We start from the raw sequence: 26,080 nt of genomic DNA, 5'->3' as shown, positions 1-26,080 counted from the left end.
GCAGTTCTGCTTCTGGCCCTGTTGGACTCAGAGCAGAATAGTAGGGCTCTTTGTGAAGAGTCAGTACCAACCTAGCACAGTGAAGCTGGTAGTACAAGAGCTGATGCCCACATCATTGGATATTTCAAAGGTGTACTCGCCACTGTCCTGCATTTCGGTGGCATAAAACTTTAGCTGGGCAACGTTATTTTTAAAGCTGATCCTATATTTTTTGCTGGCAGGTAGTGGCCTTCCATCTTTGAACCATTTGGTTTTTAGCTCTGGAGTGCCTGTGACAGTGAATTCCAAAATGGCTGGTTCCCCTGCTGTTACCTGGATCATTTCAGTTTTTTCAATGATTTTGGCCGGTTCTACAACAGAATTAAATACCTGGTGTTAAAAGACAAAAGGAAATTGCTCTTCCTCTCAGGTGGGAGACAATGCAGGGATCACAGCACTCTTCCACTGACCTTTCACTGCTAGTTCACCAAAGCAAGATTGACTTCCTGCATCATTCTCAGCCACACAAGTGTATTTGCCACCAGAGCTCAGCTGGACACCAGTCATTTGCAGCATTGCTAGACCATGTTCAAATGTCACTCTCACTTTGTTATCATCTTGAATAATATCTTTGCCCTTCATCCACATCACAGAAATAGGCTCTGACCCTTTTACCACAGCCTGTAACGTAATACTGTCTCCAGCCAGAGCTGTGACATTTTCGATTTTCTTAACAAAAGATGGAGGTTCTGGTTCAAAGAAAAGAGGCAAAAAGAAATACTCAGCTGCTGTGACACCATCCCATGAAATCTGCTGCTTAAAGACAGTTTTATAAGACAGTATGTGCACTACATGGCGCAGTTCAGCTAAAGAGCAGGCAAGAAGGGCTGCATTCCCCAGCTGGGAGCTAATGCATGGCCCTTTAAGTTCAATGTCCTTCAAATTCACAGGTTTGATGACAGATAAGTATTAAGATATATGTAGAATTTTAAGAGAAGAAGATACTTTCCCTCCCCACCCTCCCTAGCCACCCACAAATCCAAGGAAAAGGCATTTTAAGAAATGAGAGGCATTTGCCAATCTCTTCAGTAAGTGGAGTTTTCTCTCTCCCACTGACCTTTCAAGATGTATGTTGCACTGCACATGCACTTCCCGACTTCGTTAGCTATCACACATTCATATTCACCGACATCCGCACTATTAAATGAGGACACCTCCAGAGAAATAACAGCTTTCTGAGAGGTCAACCTGTATTTTTTACTACTGCGAATCTGTTTCTTGTCTTTGTACCAGCTAATCTCAAATGGTCCGGTCCCAGCAACCTCACACTGAAGAACGGTGTTTGTTCCCTTCACTACCTCTGCTGGTTCAAGCGTTCGGATGAAAGACGGAGGCTCTATAAAAGCAGCGAGAAAGAATTAGTCAACCATGTCCCCCAAAAAAATGAAGGGAAGGCTTTTCTCAAGAATGTGACTGGCAGCAGCAAGAACAGACCTTTGACAACTACTTCAGTGGTGCAGCTGTCACTTCCAACTTCATTTACAGCTTCACACGAGTAGCTCCCACTGTCATCAACTTTCATATCCAAAATATCTAACACAGCCACAGAATTGACAAAGGACATCCTCTGTGTGTTGCTTTCACGGATTTCCTTATTGTTCTTGAACCAAGTAACCTGGATTTCAGGAGACCCTTTGATTTTGCATTGAAGGCGTGCAGAGTCACCTGGGGTCAGTAAGTAAGACGGATCGACCTTCTTCACAAAGGATGGTGGTTCTGAAAAGGGAACGAGGAGGGGAAGAGGAGGGGAAGAGGAGGGGAAGAGGAGGGGAAGAGGAGGGGAAGAGGAGGGGAAGAAAAGGCTGAAATACAAAGCTTTGAAAGACTGGTTGCTAGTGCAAGAACAAAGCATGACTTCAGAAAAGATCAACATAATGTTTGCTCAGCTACAGTTCTTGTGGTTTCTGTTGCCCTCTCCATCCATCTCTCCCCTGCATGCAGAAGCAATTATTGGATCTGGCTGGTGAAAGAAATATTGAAGCAACACAGTGCACCTGAAGGCAGCAGGGGAAACAAGAGGTGAATGGACACCTGATGGCAGGTCTGAGAAGAGTTCAAAGTGTGATTTCAGCCCAAAGAAATCTTTTGCCTGCAAAAGAAGAAATGGGGACCCCAAGAAGAGCGAAGGTAAACAGCATGTAGGACTATCTTACCTCTAACAGTGACGCTGGCAGAAGAGGAGCTGCTTCCTGCCTCATTTGAGGCAGTGCACATATAATGGCCTGAATCCTTGAGCTTAGCCAGGGGAATCTCAAGTGAGGCTATTTTGTCTTCAAAGAAAATTTTATAATCTTTGCCTGGAGGGATCCTGTTTCCGTCCTTTGTCCACCCTACTGTTACTTTCCTGTCTTCATCTACCTGACATTCGAGACGTATTTTTTTATTGACTGCTGACTGCACTGACTGCAAAACTTTAATGAAGTGAGGCTTGTCTATAATGGCCATTTCAGCCTGGCAAATGTCAGCCCCAAACCTGTTGGAAGCTTTGCAAGTGTAAACCCCTCTGTCACTGGTGGTGACAGAGGAGATTTCTAATACATGTTTATTTTCCACTTTGGAGATCTTGTGGTGGTCTGAAGGTGAAATGGTTGTACCATCTTTCTGCCAGGCGATGTCGATGACTGGAGTGCCCGAAACAGTACACAGGAACTTGGCATTTTTGCCCACAAAAGTAGTGATAGATTCAGGTCTGGTAAGAAACGTTGGTGGAAGTGCTTCTGCAAAACAAAAGTGTTAAAATGTTATCGAGAGGTGAGGACCAGGGCTTACGCTCTTTCCCCACATTTGCCAGGGACAGAGAGCAAGGGGGGCCAGTTTGTCACTGGACGCTCTTAAGCAAAAGAAGACATCAGTAAAGAAGATAAGACATGTTAAAGATGATGAACTTTAGCTTTTGGGTTTGTACTTCTTGGGTCTGTATATTGCTCCAGAGCTTGAAGGCATTTTGAATCTCTGAAGCAATGTACAAAATAAAGGAAAATAAACTGAAAGCCAGAACTTCCTCCCCCAAGACTGACATGTTTGTGCACTGTTCCCTCAAGATGGACAAGTTTGCAAGCATTTTACAGTTTGTTCATCTTTCTTTAGTCTCTAGCATCTGACACTTAGCAAAGACCACATAAAGACTCCTCCAACAAAGAGAAAAGTCAGATTAAAAAAGTAACAAGCGCTAAAAGCCCAGAAGATACTGTTGGGTTTTTTTAAGGAGGAAAAAAAAAAAAAAAAAAAAAAAAAAAAAGAATTGTATAGCTTTCAAGAGACAAAAAAGTTTGTAAATCGAAACAGCTTTAAATCCTTTTTTGTTTGTTTAACAAGATTTACACCCCTAATCACACAGAGTTTCCCTCTGGCCGTGACACACACACGTTCAGGTATGTGTAGCTGCATAGCCTGCCCTGCCTCACAAGTATAACTGCAGGATAAACACAGAGTGCTAGGATAATCACACAGTGACTATTACACCAAAGAAATCAGATTTAAAGTGTATGTTTTCTTGTTGCCTGAAATTTAAATAAACCTTCTTCAAGAATGTATTCACAAAGCAATTCTATTTGGTTGACAGTCTAGTTCCTCCTGCTTCCTCTTTCCCCCTTCTTTCTTCCCTTCTGAAACTTTTCATACCGATTCCCTTATCTAGGTACAGAAAGCACATAAAAGCAGCATTCTCAAAAAGTGTTTCTTCTGTATACTTGCACCTCCAAAATTAGGTATGGATTATTACAACAACGGCAATCAAGAGCCCTACCATACACATGTGTAAGTATAGCAGTGAAAGCCTTACAATATACCAAGATATGTTGTGGCATAGTGCTTGGAAGTCTGTACTTACCAGTTACTGTTAAAAGGGCTGTAGAGCTTACACTGCCATGCTGGTTGGAAGCCTTACAGCTATACTCTCCACAGTCAACAACCTGAGGCCTCGGGATCTCTAGCATGGAGAGGTAGTTGGAGGTACGAATGGAGTATTTGTCCCCATCGTATATCTCTCTGCCGGCTTTGTACCACTGGAATTTGACGTTGGGAGCAGTCTCTACCTCACAGGTAAATTTGGCCACATGATTTACAGCCACCTCCAGAGGTTCGAGCCTTCTCCTCAGGATCGGTGCAACTGAAATCAGAAGCAGAGAGGAAGCTGACATTCTGGAAAGTAACAGTGAAGTGACTGACTGGGGAAGGGGGAAGTGATTTACTTGCAATCCACATAAAGTGACTGCAAAAGAAAAAATATAAGAATTGAAAGCAGTACCAGGCTTAGCAGACAGACAGTGTTATGGTGCATACTGACATCAGGAAACACAGCAGTGACACTGGAAAAACAATGTGCAATAATAGTGATGCACAATAACAATGCAATACAAACATACACCACACTATCCTGAAGCTGTGAGAAATGGTGTGAATGAGAAATTGTGTTGAAACTGCAATGACTCTAAAGAGTGAGAGGGGGTGCAGCTGTGAGAACAGCAGGTTCACTTCACAGGCAACAATGGGAGAAATGGTTAGGACTGAGATACAGCTTGTCCTGACCATGTTTGTGTGATGAGAATAGGAAGCAACAAAGTTCCTGGCCAAAGACTGAGGTGAGGGAAGTGGGAGACTTTGCAATGTGGTAAAAGGAGACGATAAATCCAAAGAGAAAGGGGGCCTTCTGATTAGTGCCATGATGATATTAATACTGTATCTGTATCCAAAAATACAGACACATCGTAGGGCATTTTCATTAGTAGTGTATTACAAAGGCAGCATTTATCCCATAATCCAACCTCTTTTAATAACTGTGAGTTTTGCTGCTGTTGATCTTTTTCCACCTTGACTCAGCGCCTCACAGGTGTACTCTCCTTGGTGAATCTCCCCACACACTTTGCTTATTATTAGTGTGTAAGTGTCCTGATCTTGCAAACACTTGAATTTGTCGCCTGAAGACACCAGTTTACCCTCAAAGTACCAGTTTACCTCTCTGACATTTGTTATGACAGACACCAGACTGACACTCTCCCCTTCCTCCACAACAGTGTCAACCAGGTTGCTGTGTATGATGGGATAACTCTCTTTGTCCAGCTCATCCTCTGGCTTCCTAGGTCTAGTTTCCAGACACTCTCTACCCTCTTGCTCACGTATTTCTTCCCTTTTCTCCCTCCTTTTCAGTATTTCTGTGGATGTCTCAATGGGAACACCTGTGGAGGTTACATCAGCAGAGGCTGCAGCTGCACCCACATCCTTGATTTGACCATGCCCAGTGACAGTGTTGACTACTTGTGCAGACAAAGGCTGCTCCAGGGGTATTTCTGCCTCTGTAGTCCTTTCAGCCTGCTGGGGCTTCAGCAAAGATGTTTCATCACTTGTTTTTCCTGAAAGAAGTGAACTGGAATGGACTGGCAATGCTTTGGATTTTTCATCTGTCCAGAGGTGTTTTTCTTCACAAATAAGAGAATAGAAAGCCTCCTTCAAGACCATTTGCTGGTCAGTTGTCTGAATGCTGACTTCTCCCAAGGGGACTGGGATTTCTATGGGACTAAGTCCTCCTGCGGTCACAACATAGGTGCATAGGGTGTGTTTGTGTTCCTTGGTGATGTTTATTGTCTGTACTTCAACATTTTCCTTATCAGCCAACCATTCTGAAAACAAGAGGTTTTCCTCACTTACCACTGCAGCTTTTAGTGCATTTCTAATTTGAAGCTTTATGTCTAAGTTGCTGCTCTTGGGGATCTGAGCAGCAAGCTGGCTCTCACTGTTGAGGACTTGGCTTAGCTGGAGCTGGTGAGCATACATTTTTTCATGGGGCTGTCTCTCTTCCCTTGGATACTGTCTAAGCGGGCTGGCAAGATTGACAATATGTTCCTCCTCCAGGGGCTGGTTTTCTAGCAGCAAGGGAAATCTCACAGCCTGTCCCTCATGGATTCTTGCAGCAAAATCTTCCTCTGCCGCTTCCAGGGAAGAAATGTTCTCCAGGGGGACAGCTTGGCCCTCAGTGAAGGCCAATTCAGAGGGAAATCTCGGTTCAGTTTGCAGGTCACCTTGTGTTGCCTGGAAGTCCTCAAGGATCTGGATGTGCTCACCATCTGTGGCATGGCTCTCAGTGGTGCTTGACACTTGTAGAAGGACTTGAGAAGCCTCTGTCTTCAGAGCAGCCTTTTGCTCTGCTGCCTTGCAAATTACTTGCTCTTTGGGCAAGAGTATCTGTGCAGCTACAGTCCCAAGGCAGCCTGGCAGTTGTGTCTCCTTCACTGCTGCAGGCATCACACCCTGGGGGCCAGCAGGGAGGGTTTGCAGTGACTCTGCCAGAAGCCTGCTGCTCCTTTGTGTTGTGGCCACCTGGGTGAGCATCTCCTCAACACTCTGTGCAGCCTCGCAAGCTGGTGGCAGGCTAGGCAAGATGTCCTCCCTGGGCAGCACATGCTCTGCTTGGCTCATCTGGAGCTGAAGGAGGGCTGGAGGTTCCCTCATGGCCTCAAGGCTGAGCGCTCCTTCCATGGCAGGAAGATCGCCAGCCTCCTCATAGGAAAGGGGGCTTTGGTCCTCTGCTACTGCGGAGTGCTGCAAGGTTGGGCTCTGCCTGCATACAGCATGTTCCTCAGGCAGCACAAGGAGCTCGGCAGAGCATGTGGCTTCGCCCAGCACATTCACCGCCCTGCACGTGTAGAGTCCGGTGTCCTCCTCTGTGCACTGCTGCACCGTCAGGGAGCCTGAGCCATCAGGGTGGTGAACAACAGAACAACGTGCATCAGAGGAGAGCTGCTCACTCCCCTTGAACCACAGTACATCAGGGCATGGCTCCCCAGCCACGGTGTATTCAAAGACAGCGCTGAAGCCTGGTGCACACCGCACACTGTCTGGCTCCCTGGCAAAGCAAGGGACCCCTGCTGTCCGCTGCCGCACGTGGAGGTGGGCGCTGCATGCAGTCTCACCATGTACATTGCTGGCCACGCACGTGTACTCACCCTCATCCTGCACAGCTGCATATGGGATGATGAGGCTGTGGTCATTGCCAGCAAATACTAACTTACAGTCCATGGATGGGGTTAGCTTCATACTGTCAAAAAACCACTGGACTTTGGGTGTGGGGCTGCCAGTAACAGTTACAGAGAGCCTAGCTACATCTCCCTGCCAGACTTCAACATTTGAGACCCGTTTGAGGAAAACAGGGGCTTCTCCCCCCTCCTCCCCCATTTTCATCTTTGCTTTGCTGGAATAAACTGGGTTTTCAGGCTCAAATTCAAGTATTTTCACTCTATCAGGCAACTGAAGGCCGCTTCTGTAGCCTTCACTTCTTCCTTCCTCAGAAGACACAATAAGAGAGCTAGCGATGTCTGTATGGGAAAAAATTGTTTAGTTTTACTAGAATGTTTAAGAGAACACTTGTAGATAGCAATAAACAGTGTTAGTGCAACTATTTCTGTATATCTGGAGGTTTTCTCAATAGTATACAGCAGTTAACAATGAACATCAGGTCCTCTTTCTGTCAAATATACACCTGCTAAAACCGGCAAGACATGCTGTGGTATCAGTTTACTCATGAACTTCCCGTCTGGATCAATAAGTCTCTTTAAACCTGACATCACAGTATCGGTTAGGCATACCCCCGGGGTGTACAGTGCAAGTAACAGTCAAGAAACATTGGTGCATTTCACAAATATAATTAAATTGGTACGTGCCATACATATTTGTACATACACTCATAAAAACAGGTACAGCAGAGCAGTGCTAAGACCCTGGTTTAATTCAGAACACCAAGAAGCAGAATGCCAGAATTAGGATTGGAAAACACCACAAACTTTTTGGCATACCAACCTTTCTTCTGGTGCAGTTAGTATAACTTCTGACTCTTTCTTTTGTCTAACACACTAAAATACTACCTCTTCCTTACCAGCTTTGTCCTGTTTTTTGTCATTAGGCTTGTATGCTTACAACACTATTATTACTACAATCACAAGTTTGCATCCTTGATTTAATGTCACTGATTTAAATCTCTGCTTTTAAACTCCTCCATGTCACAATGTTGTCTATTAAAAACTCCCACAATACCCCAGAAAAAGAGGACAGAGCACTTTAAGGTTTGGGGTTTTTTCTTGCCTTTGTGAATTTAGACATTTGTGGGTTTGACCCCTTTGTTCTATTGGTAGTTTAAAAATGAGAGGAAGCAGATGTCAGAACATGCCATTCTTTGCAGACACTTGACACTAGAAACATCAGGGAAATCTGAGACTTCCAGGAACAGAACAAGCTATCCATGACAAGCACGGCGCAGAGAAAACCTTTGCAAACCAAATACTGTTGTCTTCACTGAGTCAATTTTGCTCAGTTAAGGCCCACAGTATTTGACATTGGAAAGATATGAGAGTTAAAAAAAGACTAAAAGAAGTGTGAGTGGATGTTGATGTTTTGTGCTAGTCACTCTAATAGTGAACCTCGATAAGCTTCTCAATTACAGTGCCTTAAATTCCAAAACTCCTTGTGAGATAATTTTTGCTGCACTCCAATAACAACTATAAAGAACAGAATATGCCATACTCAATTCTTTCTCATTGGTTTTAGCAATTATTAATCTTGCCACAAATACCATATTATACATGACACAGCACAGTGCATACAGAGAAGAGATGCTTAGGTTAAAAAAAAAGAATAAAAATTATACCAGTATTTAGTACAACCTACCAGTCTTATTAAAAAAATAGGACAGTTTCCCCGGAAATACAATGTGCTACTGAATTTTGATAATGGGTGGTAGAATTGGGCCCATAATAAAGTATTAAAATTGCAGAATGGAATCTGTGCTAATACAGATGAGAATGCTTTATATACAGGAGTGTGGCAAAACTTAATGCACTTTTGTGTGTTCCTGGGTATTTATGACAGAAAAACTATACAAATACTTCATATTTTAGCTGTCTGTGAAATTAATAAATTACAAGAAGCGACGGACTTAAATCATTTACATATTTATTTCACAAATTAACTATACATGTTAACATTCAATACACATTGGTGACAAACATAATTCATCTTTTCTTAAGATACTTTGTAGAAATGAAGACAACATTAAACCTGGCAATGAAATAGTGAGTTTTGTAATTCCTATGAAAGCACAAAATTTTGAAGAGAGATGGTCAGTCATGGCCCTAAGCTACACCAGTTGCCTCAGAGTAAGTTTATTCAAAACTAGAATTACTCCAGATTTATATCATTGTAGCTTAGGTGAGATGATGTATCTCCATAAGCCCATGACAGTGCTCCTGGCTAATGTATGAAAGTTAAAACAAGACTTTTAAACTTACATAAACCACAAACACTACTACGCAGGTAGAGATAAAGATGCTTGGCCATATAATATTTCAGATGTGAACACAAACTTGGACCTGTTTAGCTTATGGTTTCAAAGACAAGTTATGGGCTTGTTTCTACTGAAAATACCAGTTCATTTACATGCAAATTAAACATAAGTCATAACTGCTTAGGACCTAACCAAAGGGCCTCTGACCTCTTTAGCTTTGGACCTAAAAGACCCTTCATATTACAACTGACATGTAACATCAGAGAATTCATGCCAACTTCCCCAGGGACCTCTGCCATCTAATGAATTGGTTAGTGCTACACATCTACATAAGGAATGGATTAAGGACACACCGTGAAGCAATTCTTTCCCAACACAACAGTGTCAGGCACTCATGCTTCTTTTTCCTACCACCATTTCCTATGAGAAATCACAATGATCTCTGCCTTTTAGCAATGTACAAATCTTAAATATTTATCATGGGCTCACAACTGGAAAAAAACCTGAAGTGACACATTGGTATTAGCCTAACCACTCCGGTCATTTTCCCCAAGTTTTGGGTTATTAGAACTTGCCACTCCTGATTTTAAGTTTTTATCAGGCAACACAATTATGCAAAGTGAATCTTTTGATCAAAAATTACTATCCCAGATGAGCGATGGGATAGTCTTAAAATATTATTGAGTTTTTGAGGCATCCTGACCTCAGCATGAGGACACATCAAACTCAGAAATAGGAATATGATTCAATATAATTGAATGTACTATAGGAATAGTTCTTTTATGCTTAACATCACCATGTGCCTTAAAGCAGTTTGCAAGGCAACTGACAGTAATCTGTAAATAACGGGAAGATCCTCATGAACAGGTGTGATCAAAGCAAAACTAGTTTTTGCTTAGGGTTGTTGAACTCAAGGTTTCACCTTGACATATAGGTAAATGGAAAGCTGGCACATGCATTAGAGAATTAACTTCTGATAAACATGAATTAATAATTTTCATACTTTTAGCATATTTTTCCTAATTAAGTTACCGTTTACGTCAGATAGATTTAGTTCTGATTTAATTATGTCAGCTACTGCTGATTCCTTCTCCTAAATATTATCGTTATTTTAAATACAAAAATATATACTCAAATTGAGAACATTAACATAAAAATCTCTTCTGCTGAGAAAATGCCACAGTTAATTGAATGTATTCTACTTATTTCTGGCCATCTTGACACATAGCACACTTAACTGTCACTAACTTAAAAAAGAAAAGAGGAAAATGTATAGACTTATTTCTAATGTGAAACAAGAATACTGCATAAAAATCTCTCACTTTTTACTAAGTATTATTTATGAATGACACTGGAATACGGGGACAACTAAAATTATTTTAATGAATTTACAGTTACATCATTGACTTATTATGCTCCCTCTCCTTTCCCTTTAACTTCTAAAGATACAGTACAAAATATGTTTTCATGTTTATTACTTGGTAATAGAGAAAAAAATCCTGTCCAGTCTCTACTAATGCAAAACTTTCATTTTCTACCCATTATGTTGCTTTTCTTTGCAACAGCATATTTCTATTGACTTGAAAAACAAGTCATTTAATTCCATGAGTCAGTAGAATGAGGCCCATGGATGTAAGAATTTTGCAGTGATAGAAACTGTAAACACAGGATTTGAATCAGTGAGTCTCACATGTTCTGACACAACATTGTGAGAAGGGGGAATACCAGTTTAACTATAACCAAACTAAACAGCAAGTGGAAGTTAGTATTCCATTCCTTTACGTTATGAGAAAAATTGGTTTCTACATTTTCAGGTAATTTCTAGCCTACATAAAACAATAATGATTGCACTACTACAAACAAACAGAAATATGTACACTATATGAAAAAAAAAATCAGTCCTAAATAAATGAATTTCAATTACAATATCTTTACAAGAATGGGTAAGGAGCTTGGAAAAAGCCTGAAATATACCTCGGTGCAGAAAGTGTGCACAAAGCCTACGCACAGATGAAATCTCACTTGAATTACCCAATTAAGTGAGCCAGAAATATGCCCAGAGTGGTTTCCATCCCTAAAGAGATGAAAAACAATGCCCCTAAAATGAGTGCTGCATTTTTACCTGCAGTGACCAACAGCATAAAAACATTTAGTGTTTCAAAAGAGACTCTAAAATAAATTATGGAAATTTAGTATAATGTTAACACAGCACAAGTCTCAGCAATCCCTGCCCTGTTAGTAGCTATACATTTGTACTGCCCACTGTCATTCTGCATCAAGTTTTCAATAGTAAGGCTATGAGAGCCCCCCTGCTCTTCCTGCATGCAGTACCTGTCCCCCTCCAGCAACACCCCATCCTTGTACCAGCGGACACTGGGGTGGGGGGAACCAGTAACAAGACACTGGAAGCATGCTGAGGCACCTACAAATGTACTATAGTCAGAAATGAGCCTCAGAAATTTGGGAGGGGTTTCTGTGACCTGGAACTCAAAGCTGCAGCTCTCAGAGTCCTCTGCCTTGAACTCAACCCGTTCCTCTTGGGATGGCTCTGCAAACACATCAAAACTAACGCTGACACACTTCTTGCCTTCTACGTCCTGGTCTTCCTGAGTCGCTGCAAGCAGACGGATTGCTTTCTCTGAGTCATCTACATGCGGCTCAAACTCAAGCTCCAGCTCTATTTCTGAATGGTCACCTGGGCTCACAGTCTTACTCAAAAGCATGTCACACTTCCGGGGCCTGTGTGGTTCACTGCCCGTGACACTCTCACTTCTCACGTTAGCACTTGCTCCCTGCTGAACCATGACTACAAGGGAGCCTTTGCACACTGCTTCTCCCAGCCTATTCACTGCCCGACAGCGATACCAGCCACCATCAGAAGGACCTACATTTTGGACCTTCAGAGTGTGAAGTCCCTCCTTCTGACTCACAAAATACTTCCCTGTGGCAGGCGTCACACAGGCGTCGCCTCTGAACCACTGCACTACTGGCACAGGAGTACCTGTTACCACACATTCAAACACTGCTTCCAAGCCTTCTATCACCTTGACATCAGCAAAGGGCACAGCAAAGCGGGGAGGCATTTCAGTTACTTGGAAATCGATTTTTACATCCTCATTCTCCTCTGTGGCCAAGCCTGCAGCTTGCTCCAACAAGGCAAGTGGAAGAACATCCAGGGAAACCACCATGCTTTTCTTATCTGGGCTAAATTCGGGACTGGTTATGATTTTGACCTGCTTCTCAAACTCCTTCACCTCATTTTCATCCAGCTCCACTTCTAGGAGGATTTCCTGTGGTGAAGGTGACCTTGAAGATGTGTTTTGCTCCAAGTCAAAGTGTATAACATGCTGATGTGTGACAGGAGGTGGCAGTGCTAGTGACCGCCCATCTTCAGACAAAACTTCCACCTGGGCGATACTTTTAGCTTCCCCAACAATGTTCACTGCATGGCACAAATACTGTCCTCCATCAGCTTTCTGCATGTTAGTGATCTCCAGGAAAAATTTGTCACCATCCTGCTCTATCTGCACTCTCTCATCCAGCTCCAACAATGATTTATTATGATACCACTTCACCCCTGGCTTGGGCACACCCACCACCTCAGCCACAAAGCTCAGCGTGCTGCCCTCATACAGCCTCCTCTTGCTCAATGCCTTGAGGAATGCAGGTGGCATCTCCCTGCCTGATGGCTCCAGGGCTTCACAGGGGGTCCTAAACACCTCAGCCTGTGGCTGGTCCGGAGGCTGCTGCCTTCTCTCACAGAGGGGAAGCATGGTCAGGGCATCCATATACTCCCCAGTGGGGGTCCAGTAGCACTCTGGTGGTGTGCTGTCCCCTGATGCAGAGCAGGGTCCCTCGGAAGGTGTGAAGTAGAGCTCCAAGGGTGTGTTGCATTTTGAACCCTTGGAGGGGGAGTGGTGCTCAGGTGGTGTGCTGTACACTGAGCCTTCAGATGGTGTGGAGTAGTGCTCGGACAGGGTGCTGTACCCTGAGCCCTCAGATGGTGTGGAGTAGCGCTCAGGTGGCGTGTTGTACCCTGAGCCTTCAGATGGTGTGGAGTAGCGCTCGGGTGGTGTGCTGTACTCTGACCCCTCAGATGGTGTGGAGTAGTGCTCAGGCGTGCTAAGTGGTGTGTGGTAGGATGCTGATGAAGCAGTTTCAAAGATCTCCACTGAGGAAGGAGGTGTGTAGAAGCGGTCCGAATCAGGTGACTCCTCTCCGCTCCCACTCTCCAGCTCTATAGACATTTCCGACTCAGGAGAGAAGGGCCGTACAAGTTCCTGCTGGTTGTTGTAATAGTCGTAAACTGTGTTGAAGGTAACCTCCTCCACTTCCAGTGAAGTGATGGTCTCTTGCTGCTCCTTCTGAACTGTCCCTTTGAGATCTGGAGTTTCCTGCATCCCAGTTGACCTTAAATACTTGGCTAGGCACAAGTCAGGCTCCAGCTCTGACGTTTGAACAGCACTGGGCTCTGGACCTGCAGAAATATCCTCCAACAGTCCTTTTCCATCCAGGCTGTTCTCAGAAGCTTCCTCAGTAGGAGTCCTCTTCTTGCCCCAAGAATCCTTCCTTTGCTCCTTTTGTGCAACAGGATCATCCATTATCAAACCAAGCAGGAGTCGCCCAAAAGAGAAGCCCTTGGTTGTGTTTAGTTCCTGTTGGGTGTCCCTGACCATCTCCTCAAGAGAAACTGTGCTTTCTACCTCACAGGTGGAGCTGCTCATTCCTGTCTCAAAGACCTTTACTATCCCAGAAACTTCTTCCTCTTCAGCCTGATGTCCAGCCTGGGGTTTCTTTTCATGTGCAGCTTTTTTCAAGTCAATGATAAAGCTTTCACTTTGGGAGTCTGTAGTCTCCAGTTGTTCCCCACTCTCCCACACACGTGTTTCCTGCACTCCTCTTTGGAAATCTGCTCTCGACTCCCCCAGAAAACTGTGAGTTTGCCCTTCAAGTGAATCCTTGCCACAGACACACACTTCTGACTCATTAATTTCTTCAGCAGAAGATCCCTCTTCAGCAGATACCATGATGCTGCCACGGTCCCCATTAGAGATTTGCAAATCAGCACTTCTGGCTTCTTTTGGCTGTGCTTCTTCCTGGGCACTGACCTCCTCCTGCTGCATCCCATAGGTCTGATGCAGCTCCTCACTCAGAGATATCTCTTCCACAGGCACATCACATTGGTGCGCAGCAAAAACAAGCCCAGTCACTCCTACCTTCACACTCTCCAGAGCTGTGGGGGTTTGTGCCTGTTCTGTGTCCACAGTCGCTGCAGCTGGGAAAGACTCTGCAAACTTCTTCAGATCAAATGTGATATTGGTCTCATCAGTCTCAGATGGCAATGGCTGCTCTTTAAAATGCACTTCTTCTAGGTGAACTTCAACTTCCTCAGTAAAATCCTGACCTGAGTTTTCTACGCCAGGAGTGAGAATTAGGTCCAAACAAGAGTTGCCTGCATCAGACTCCGTTTCTTGCAGTACTTGTCCATCATTGTGCATTTCCCAGTGTGTGGCTTCCTTAGCATCAATTTTTTCTTCTTTATAAGGATGATCAACCTTGATGCCCTGCTCAATATCAACTGATCTCTCTTGCTCCTTGGCCTGTTCCTCCTGCTGCTGTTCTGTACAGAAGTCATAAAAGCCAAACTGCTCCTTTGTGGGTGTGCCTGTAATGATATTCTGCAGGTCAGGCACACTTGGCTCTTCTACAAGAGGCACATCAGGAGACATTGCCTCCCAGGCAGAGGCCTTGCTCTCCTCCACGTAAACATGACTCCCGCCTTGCACCACAGGTGACATAGGAATGAAAAATTGTGAATCCTCACACTCACTTGCCAGAGCAGACTGCTTAGAGGCATGTGTTTGCCCTTTCACTTCCATAAATGGTGACTTCAAGATGTCCCAGGATAGAGTATCTGTATGTGGTACCATCTTGTCTCCTTCAGCCTCCAGCTCCTCTGAAAAGTGACCGGAGTCCTTGGCCACCAGTTCATGCTCTTCCTTGGACATGCTGGGGTACAGCTCAGTGGCATCAATTCCCAAGATGTGTTCCTCAGAGACAGCTTCTCCCCTGGGCTGCCTCATCTCAGACATACCACCTGTATCCCTCACACTTTCTTCTGTATAACCCATTTCTTGCCTTGCATAAACCTCCATGATATCCAGCACCATTGTTTCCTCCATCTCTCTTTCCCTGAAGTCAGGATTTTTCTCACACTCCTCTTCTAACTGTTCACCAGGAGATGGAGACAGCCTCAGGGACCAGGGTACGTGGGCTTCCTCCTCCTTGGGGCATGTGATCTGTTCCTCTTCATCCTTACCAAGTGTGCTGACATCTTGGAGGTGCAGAACATCGCCTATGGCAGGCAATTCCTCAGCATCTCTATCCTTGCTATACAACCTGGGTGCACTGGGCTGCACTGTCAGCTTAGAGGTAGTCTGCACTGTTCCAGCCACATTCTTGGCCACACAACAATACAGCCCAGCATCCACAACAGAGACCCCTCGGATGTGTAAGCGGTACACACCATTCTTGCCTTCCTCAAACTTTAGCCTTTCACTGGCAGAGAGGCTCTGGCCATTCAGGGACCAGGCCACAGCTGGGGGAGGCTGCCCAGACACAGCACACTCCAATACCACTGCCTCCCCTTCATGGCAGTGAATGTGTGCTGGGGCTTCTGCCACAATACGGGGTGGCTCATTTCCCACATCAAATGAAAATTTGAACTTGTGCTTTATGGTGGGAGCAGTCTGGTCTGGAGAGGGCCGCGTGGTCTCTCTCATCTCTGTGTCTTGCTCCGGTGTTGGAGTGGGGGCAGTGATTTTGATTTCCACAGGCAGTGACAGAGAGTCTGAGTCTGGAACTACACTTGGAAGTCCCTGCTCTGCTGTGAAGGCCAGGCCCACTTCCTCCTCCTCCTCCTCCTTATCTTTCTCCCCTTCTTCTTCCTCCTTCACTTCCTCCTCCTCCTCCTTCACTTCTTCTTCCTCCTTCACTTCCTCCTCCTCCTCCTTCACTTCTTCTTCCTCCTTCACTTCCTCCTCCTCCTCCTTCACTTCTTCTTCCTCCTTCACTTCCTCCTCCTTCTTCACTTCTTCTTCCTCCTTCACTTCCTCCTCCTTCTTCACTTCTTCTTCCTCCTTCACTTCTTCCTCCTTCTTCACTTCTTCTTCCTCCTCCTTCTTCATGACCTGATGGACTGGCATCCGCGGCCTCACATGGAGTGCAGCCGAGGTGCTGACTGTGCCCAGTGGGTTGAATATCACACAGGTGACAGTGCCACCATGCTGTGGGAGCAGGGATGGGAAGGTCAGTGTAGAACAACACTCTGTGGTGTGAACAGCAGTGCCCTGGATGCGCCCCACGGGCTTGGCGTTGTTGTACCAAGTGACTGTGGGCTGTGGACGGCCATGGAAGAGGCAGGAGAAGGTGCATCTGTGCCCCTCAACAGCCTCCTTGGGCTTGACCTCCTGGACAAAGAGGGGTGGGCAGGGCTCCAGGAGCCCACCTGGCATCTTCCACCTCTCCCCTACAGCCTTGGGCCTGCAGTACCCTTTTACTACTTGCACCGCAAGGGCCTCCGAGCGCTCCATCATCGCAGCCATCTCAGGTGGGCTGGGCTTCCCAGGAGGGTGCCCCTGGGGCATGGATACGAGGGATTCCTGCTTCTTTTTTAGCATTGCCCTCTTTGCCTCCCGCAGCCGCTGCAGCTTCCACCGGGTCTCCTCATCCAACAGCTCCTCAGCATGCGCCACTGTGCCACTGTGCTCCTTACGACATGCCAGCCCTGGACGGTGAGGCCCCACCAGTGGCAGCCTCTGGAAACGGATGGTTCGTACCATGCTCCGGGCTGGGGAGAGGTCCCCAAGCAACTGCTCAGCATCCTGCCCCTTGTCAAAGGGTGAGCCAGTGCAGCGGAGCACCACTCGCAGCCGGTCCTCCTGCCTCTGCTGCAGCAGGCACTCCCAGCTCTCCTGCATCCACTCTGCTTTCCCTGCAAAACCCAGGCCCTGCTGCTCCCTACTGTGTGCCACCAGCAGTGAGGCAGTGGACTCAGCTGAGCCCTCACTGTTAATGGCAAACACCCTGTAGCTGCCAGCATCATGCTCCCTCACATCCCGCACCTCCAGGCTGGCATGGTGTGTGTGCTCCTCACTCTCAGTGCGGATCACCTTGCGGCAGTCCTGGTGGACCGGCCGGTTGTTGTGAAACCAGGCCATGTGGGGTGCCGGGCATGCCACCAGCTTGCACCAGAAGAGTGCAGGGTCCCCCTCCATGACAGACCTACACTTCAGGCCCTGTGTGAAGGTAGGTTTACAGTTCTGGGAGCAAGCCAGCATCGCCGCTGTCCCAGGTCCCTCAAGGTTGGCCTCGCTGTGCCGCTCTGTAAGAGAAGGAGACTGGGTTACAACACACCACACTCTGCCTACTGTCTGATTGAAAAAAATGAAATAGCAATATATTGAAATAAAAAATGGGCATGCAACAGATTTCATCACACACCCAGGAAAAAAAAAGTAATTCACTCACCATATTTGTTCGAATAAACGCAATGCCTTGCTCTGTTTTAAAGATTGACACGAAAATCGTTCGTTGTCTGTTCTTTCTTCAGACTGTGGAAATTTCTTCTTGAACAAGCAAAAATGTATTTCAAAACAACACGTTCTTCTGCGTGTATGTTTTTGCTGCCTGGAAAAGCTGTGTGTCTTTGGGTGGCAAAGAAGAAAATCTTACCTGACTTGCAGACAGTAGAATAAACGCCCTTTCTGACCCCTCTGTTTGTAGATTAAATGTTTATATAATTGAGAAAAAGTATTTTGAAAAATATTTTTAAAAAGTAAGTAATTAGCTAACATGAAATGAGAAGGCGTTTATTCGAACTAATACAGCCACTAACTTCACAGTGTTATGCACAGGGAAAAAAGCAAGCAACATGAACCACGTATGCTATCTGCAAGCCAGGGTAAGAGATGTATAATGATGAATTAATGTATGTAAAAAAAGTGCAAGGAATCAATGGGAATGTGTAGCTTTCATATATCCTAAACAACAAATGCTTTCTAGTATACTTCATCCATCCATTCGTCCATCCAATAGTGTCCACTGAACTGTTAGGTAGCTAACTTATTTAAAAATAATGATTAAGATTTGTATGACTTCCTTCTGAAGTAAACTATTCCATGCATTCAAAAGGAAATAGAACAAATAAAAGCTCTGTGAACAGCTGCAAAGCATGAAGTAAAAGTTAAGAATATGGCTGCAAAATTATAAATTTGAAGTTTTAAACATATTTTAAAACTTAAATAACTTTATAATGCAGGTAACCCTTTGCATATCAAAACAAACATGCAACATGTTCCAATATGCTTTAAAATGTGTCTTTCTTTCCCCATCAGACACTACATGTAAGCAGATAAAAGCTTTTCACGATGTTACTAATTACTGGTACTAATTATTCAGTGTATCATCATTGGTGACTGTACCTTTCACTTCCATTTCAAACTCTTCCTCTAGCTTCTCATGAATAATTTTTTCCGGAGCTAAAATAAAAAGACAAAGAATTTTGAGCTATGGTTGCTCAATATACCAATCAACACTTTATGTAGTAAAAATATCCAATCTCTCTTGCAAATCTATAGAAATTCACACATACATACACATAAACGCATGCCAAACAATTCAAACACTTGATAAATTCTGAGAATAGATTAATCAAATGCTTTCAAACTTTTTTGCAATGTACACTTTTCTCTAAGATTTTCTTTCTTTTTTTCAAGGTGGGAGAAAGTTTCTAACGTAACATGCCTTTATCATGCCTTAAATCTCTGAAGAATACATTCAACAACCCACAGACTAATGAGATGCTTCTCGTACTTTACCATCTCCCAGGGAATGAATGTACTGGAATGCAATGATGCTATGCATGAGGAATTGATACTTGGAAGGAACATGCAGTTGCCAACCTGTCACTCTCAGATGGGTGCTGCACTCGGCTTGTCCTGCAGGATTAACTATTCTGCACTTGTATATACCCTTGTGGTTCTGACCAACTTTCAACAATCTTAAACTGCACAATGGCCCATCATGTTTTAAGGAACACAATGCAGACTCCTCAACTATTAGCTGATTGCACAGCCAGACCACGCAAGGTGTAGGCACACCTTTCATTACACAAGACAGTAAAACATCATCTCCTTCTTTTACAGTGGTTTCTGAAGGTAGAGTTTCAAGAAACTCTGGTGCTTCAGCATCAGTTTCTGTGATGTCCTCACATGGCACAACATCAGGATAGCAGACTCTGTTTCTTTGTTTCTCAGTTTCATATGGTCTTTGTGATGCAGATATAAACAAGCTCGATGTTTTCTTGGAAGATTCTTGCTTAACTTCAGATGCTTTAAACTGACAATCTTTGGCTGCTTTAAAGCTTTTAGTATCTGATTCAAGGGTAATTTTTGTTACTGCTTTTGCTTGTGCTTCATTTGCTAGGTAAGAATAAAGTTAGGAAAAGGATTAGGTCAATGTTTTGCAGGAATAAAAAAATATACTTAGGGGGAAAACCCCAATAATTAGTACTGAAAGAATGTCCAGTATATTAGTGCTACAACAACACTATTAAACATGAGTGATTACACATTTAAGAGCTCTATTCCTGCTGGGCTAATTCTAGGTACCAGTTAAACCTGTAGGACTTTCTTGGGACCAAGACTTGGTTGGTAATGCCTAATACAAGCACATATTTTCTTTTAATGTAGAGCCTCAATTTAGAAAGTAGCAGCAGAAAACTGTGAAGTGCTTTGCATAGTTCAAGAGTGAAGAAAGAAACTTCAACATGTAAGAGAAAAATCAACAGGGTCAACGGCTTCCTCACTATTCATCTGAGTTTTCTGCTCTTGATTCCTTTGAGCTCACCTGAAATACAATCACCTGTCCAGTGTGGTGATAATAAATTTTTGCATCTTCACTAGTGGCAACACTACTAACATTTTAATACACTGATGGTCAGGAAGAAGTGTAAGGAGTCTTAGCAAAAATAAATATATCTCAAGGAGAGTAGAAGTAGAATACAATTCATTAATGCAGTAACACAACACTTGCACCCATCAGTCCTTTCAAGTACATTGACCCCTATCACTAACCTTGGAATTATAACCTTGGATTTACTGGAAACAAGTTGGACGCACAGAGTTTGAAATGACCAGGTATCTAGTTTAACGTTGCTTATCTGACATTATAATCTCCCTTAAACTCCAGGAATTCTCAAAATATAAGAATTCCTATCAGCCTGTTTTGCTTTACATCTCACTGCATATCATGAAGGATATGAGGAATAAAAAGCCCCAGACATCTGTGACTTGCTGGGAAGAAGCATGAAGTTACAATACCAGCTTCCTGGTACTGCACGTGTCACTTACGAATAGAGCTGTAAATGTGGAGGAAAAACCCGAAAGCATTCTTACTAGAGCTTAGTATTACTGACAATAAAGGAAATATAAGTGATCTGTAGGCAGTGATAATGAAGTGCAAAAGGTAAGTCATAATGTTAAAAGTCAGATAACCACCTTTGACTGTTAGTATTGCAGCAGTTGTTGTCCCTCCGTAATCATTATATACAGTACAACTGTACAGTCCTTGATCTGTCAGCTGAGTATTTAGGACTGTGAGCAGTAGGACACTTCCATTTTGTGATATCTTCAGTTTTTCAGACAATTCTATCCTTTCACCTTCATGGGCCCAAAGATACTCAGAGAACTCATTTTCTAAGGCACATACGAACTGAGCAGTGTCACCACATTTCACAGTTAAGTCTCTGAGAGGCAAGAGAATCTTTGGAGGGACATCCTTCATTTCCTGAGCAGAGGTCATAGAGATCCTGGTGCTCTGAGATGTTTGGGAAAGGATTGTTGTGTGCATGGCTTCCATTTCTTCAACTGATGTAGCCTTCATGGTCAAATTTTCTGATATGTGCTCAAAAACCTGTACACCCAATTCCTGTGATGGTTGTTGCATTGATTTAAATTCTTTTTGATAAGTTTTAATGTTCTTCTTTGTGAGAGGAGCAACATGAAGTTCTGATATAGCCTGTGACCGGATAGACTCTTTTACATCTTTCCCAGAACTTTGCCTATCTAGGGCTTGCACTGTGTAATCAAGTAACAAAAATAACAACATTAGTATCTAAAGAACTTTACTGGGTCCTGCTCTGAACAAAACCAAACAGCATGGAGGATGAAAATGAATGATCTTCATTTGAATACTCAGCATGCCAGATGCACTACTCTCTTGACACAAAGATTATCCATTCGCATATATGAATGACAAGTGATGCCTAAGCTAGTTTATACATGCAGTTGATACACAAATGCCCATGTCTCTTCTTTCACCAAAGTTGACCATTTTAGTATTGGAAACTTCTTATGGAAATGTTTAAGGAGGTATTTTCTTCCCCGCCCCCTACAGGATAGTACAAAATACCTCAGTCAATGCTATAAAGATCACTAAATTACTTGTTTTAAAAATTGGAATGCCTTCAGTAAAGCGATCCTAATCTTTTGACTTGTATCAAAATACAAATCTGCAAATTTCTGAATGTTACAGCTTGAACAGAAGAAACGAGAGTGGCTGGGTTACAGACAGTAGGTGCTAACATTAGCTGGTAAAGAAAAGGTGTGAAACAAGAACATTAGTAACAGCGTAAAAGTATGGTATACAACAAACTGAATCCCTTTGAAGTAAAAATGGGGTTTTACCTTCTGCAGTCACTGTAAGTGTAGCTGTACAAGTTGTTTCTCCAGCACTATTTCTTGCCTTGCAAGAGTATTGGCCAGCATGCTTTAAGAAAGCATCTACTATAATCATTATAGCTGTGCCTGTAGACTCATCAAAGTAGAAAACTAAGTCTTTTGTTGGCAACATGAGTTGTTGATTATGAAACCACTGGATTTTTGGTTTGGGCATGCCAGTGACTCTAGCTTGAAATCTGACTGATTCCCCACTGCGTACCCTGCAGCTTGAAATAGGCTGGATAAAGGTGGGCCTTTGGCCAAAAGACTTCTCCTTAAATGAAACAGATGAAGAAACATGCCAATGGGACTCTGATGTAACTTCTTCAACCTTTTTAAATCCTGAAAAGAAGCACGCCAACTTTTAATTTCTTACCCTACGCTACAAGAAATTTTCTCTCTCATCAAGATTTTTTTTTCTAACTTCCAACTTAACAGCATGACTCTAATTCATCATTTATAAAATCTGTTGCAAAAAAAACAAAAAAAAAACCCCCAAAACCAAAAGATTAGATTTATGGTTAAATAATATTAAGGAAAATATAGAACTTAAATAGAAAATTCTGCAGACAGTATTTCTGCTCTTAAACTTTGGTCAACATTTCATCAATTCATATGAATGTAAACCATTTCTTTTCAGCTGCCCCCATACCTGGTACACATCTTATTTAACGTGTTCTCCAACACTTTCAAAGTAATTCATTTTATATAAAAGCTCTTACTAGATTCTCCTCACAGTCAAATCAAAGAATGTGTAAGGAAATCACTTCTATCAGAAAGAAGGTTTCTATCATCTTTAGTGCATGACAGATTCTAATACTGGAGAGAATGAAAAGGTGATGTGCACTGAACATCAAAAAATTGTGAAATAACTTTTCCTATGCACGACATATTTTGAAGACATAAATGTATGTTGTGGACATTGTAAATGGTAGCAATTAACTGAGTTAAAAGACAACATGACAGACAACGACTCACATATGATTAGCAGTGTATATATAAGATTAGTATTGGAACATGACCGAAACAAGACATCGTCTTTAATTGCACACTGTACCTTCTAACTTCAAGGTAGCAGTGCTTGTCACTTGGCCTACAGAATTACTAGCCACAAAAGTATAGATTCCTTCATCCTCTGGATAAGCTTCAGCAATCTCCAGCTGGTAAGTGTCTTCAAACTGGGTCATTCTAAAGAAACGTGACGGCTTGATCTCTCTCTCTTTGCTGTACCAAGAGACTTTCAGATCTATTCAAGCAACAGAAAGAAGAAAAATAAAACTGTGTGAGTCATGATATTAGACTAGTAAGTAAATACTATTTTTTATTTATATGTCAGAAATCTTAATCTTAAGTATCTTTTTAAAGTTTAAATGTGCTTTGTATTACTCTGGTAATGTATGATCAGTGGAAAGTGGCCTACTTATTGCTTAAAGTTTTGATTTCTGCACTGGAAATATCTGTATGGGAAAACATATTCTGGTGCTGCTATATTTAGTAAAAATAAGTTTTCCTTTCCCTTCTTAATGTATAAACTTAAAAATATTTTGCTACTACTAAAATGAAATAAAGTCTAATTTTTAAAAAGGGATTCTGCTACAATTGATTAAACAGGCTATAAAAATCACTAGGTTGAGCTGAACAGGTCAAAGAAATGAAAATGGAATATTATTTTGATAAGCACAGTATCTTGCCTTTTTTTGTTGGAAATATTGTAAGGTTTACACCTCGTATTTCTCAAAAAAGATCCTGTCTTCGTACCTTTGTAAAATTCTTATAGAAAATGTTGCATTATTTGACCTATATAGATTCTTGTAGACTTGGGAAAGAAGAGGACTGAAGCAGACTTTAACCTTGCCTCTCCACCTGGCACTATATTACATCAGTAATCAAATGTTTTCACACAAACAGTGTGCTATCAGTGTCATAAGAAAAAAGAGACAGTGTTTTCAACAGCCAGCTTATAGTATGTATCATTAAACAACTGTATTTGCAATCATATATTACCTAACCTAACAGAAATGTTTTTCACAACACAAGTGAGAGATATGCAAATCCATCTGGATAAAGTATTAAATAAAGAAAATCTCAATAGGAAAAATTTCTTCTCCAAAACGATTGTCAAGCACTGGAACAGGCTGTCCAGGGAAGAAGTTGAGTCACCATTCCTAGAGATATTTAAAAGACCTGTAGGTGTGCCACTTAGAGACATGGTTTAGTGGTGGACTTGGCAGCACTAGGGTAACAGTTGGACTACATGATCTTAAAGGTCTTGTCCAACCTCAATGATTCTATGATTCCATGAAAGGGGACCTAGATGAAAGGATCCTTGTGCTCTATGCTGTAAATGCAGCTTCCACATATACATAAATGCAGTTCTTGTAAACAGAGTTACACTAGCATGCACAGAGGGCAGGCCAGTCTTTCCAACATATATTTTCTGAGTTTTAGCACCACTTCCAAAACAGAATCAGATTTGTTGTATAGCTTTAAAAAAAAAATAATGGGAGTTTGATTTCAAGTTATGGAAGTGCAAATTACATATTTTTGCATATATATGTATATTACCAATTTTATGTGGACTTTTACACAGCTACCACACAGGATTATTGATACATTTGGAGATTTATCTTTAAATAACTGTAAATTTATTGGGATTAGAACTGGATCTTATTCTGCAGTTTACTATGTGAATATTTTATTACTAGTCATACTCAATGCCATTTATTGAAGTGAAGAAATGTAGACTTATGTGGTTTTGTGTTAACTTGGAAAGAATTATTTTAACTGTAAAATTATAGTCTATGTAACAAAATAGCAAATTCATTCAAGGAAAATGTATACTTAAGACAATGAGCGAACACTTTTTTATGCTAGGAAAAAGAATGCAATGGCAGTTTACTGTTTGCAGCACTCAGGAATATTAGGATAAAGACTGAGGCACTGAGAGTTTCAGTTGTTAATTGACATAACACTGTGTGTCATCAGAAACTTTATCACATTCATTTAACATGATAATGCTTTTCCACCATGATACTCTGTGTTTGAAGCACTGCATTTTACTGACACAGTTTCCCAACATCAGTTTGCATTCAAAAAGCTGAGAAGCTTCCCAAGACAAATTGTTTGAAACAGGTCGTCTTTTTAGAAATGCTTAATCTTTATGACAGCTTTTAACTTCCATGCTTGATGCCGTCTTTGACAAATGACTTGCTTAAATAGCTGTCTGTGAATAACATAGCATGTATCAACAGTGTATATCAAACAACTGTACTTCTATGGAAAGACTGATACCAGCACATATACATGTATTTTTTTTAAGTTCAAGATGAAAAATTCTGAGATGAAAGGATGTAGAGGTTTTCATTAAACCCACCTGTCCCTGTAACTCTGCACTGAAAACAAGCAGACTGTCCCTCAGATGTAACAGCATCACGTAGAGGTATTATGACAGCAGGTGGATACACTGGCACTTCTAGCTCAGGAGAAACAACTTCTGGGACTAAAGAATAAGAAAAAAAGTAATTTTTAAAGATTAAGATCACACACATGCTGACAATCTCATTTCACAGATACTGTTATGAGTATGGGAAACTCACTTTCCACTGAAAGTGAAGCCGAAGTTGTAGCAACTCCATAGTCATTTTTTGCTTCACAGGTGTATACTGCTGCATCTTCAGGGAAAGTTTCAATCAGCAATAGAGTATATTCTTGTGCGTCATGAAGAAATTTGCACTTGAAACCTGGAGAGAGCTGTTGATCATCTTTGTACCAGGAAATTTTGGGCTGGGGTTTGCCTGATATCATAGCACAGAAGCGGGCAGGTTTGCCAGATTCCACAGTGGTTGGCTCTAGCTCCTGAATTATCCGGGGTGGCTCTGGAGCTGCAAATTGGGGCAGGAAGAAGGAGAGAGAGAAATCTCATTATTGATATTTATCAAGACTTAAACAAATATTAGCAAGGATTTATTTATTTATTTACTTCATTACTCCCAAT

The 26,080-nt window shown here is 42.5% G+C and overlaps 1 protein-coding gene across 1 annotated transcript in view; it reads right to left on the bottom strand.

Annotated features, from left to right (window-relative positions):
• The window catches only part of TTN (titin), a 238,711-nt gene that overhangs the window by 181,563 nt on the left and 31,068 nt on the right, over positions 1–26,080 (bottom strand). Inside the window, exons 40-49 of the mRNA XM_055719331.1 lie at positions 25,683–25,967; positions 25,460–25,585; positions 23,144–23,332; positions 18,790–18,846; positions 3,869–4,147; positions 2,193–2,756; positions 1,474–1,755; positions 1,097–1,375; positions 450–728; positions 72–350 (exon numbers count right to left, since the gene is read on the bottom strand). Coding sequence (XP_055575306.1) covers positions 72–350; positions 450–728; positions 1,097–1,375; positions 1,474–1,755; positions 2,193–2,756; positions 3,869–4,147; positions 18,790–18,846; positions 23,144–23,332; positions 25,460–25,585; positions 25,683–25,967 — 2,619 coding nt within the window. The remainder of the gene's footprint in view (positions 1–71; positions 351–449; positions 729–1,096; positions 1,376–1,473; positions 1,756–2,192; positions 2,757–3,868; positions 4,148–18,789; positions 18,847–23,143; positions 23,333–25,459; positions 25,586–25,682; positions 25,968–26,080) is intronic.

The sequence above is a fragment of the Falco cherrug genome, chromosome 8 (assembly GCF_023634085.1).
Source record: "Falco cherrug isolate bFalChe1 chromosome 8, bFalChe1.pri, whole genome shotgun sequence".
NCBI classification, from domain to species: domain Eukaryota; kingdom Metazoa; phylum Chordata; class Aves; order Falconiformes; family Falconidae; genus Falco; species Falco cherrug.
Note: the sequence above shows the minus strand (reverse complement) of the source record. Positions and strands in the feature narration are given on the sequence as shown.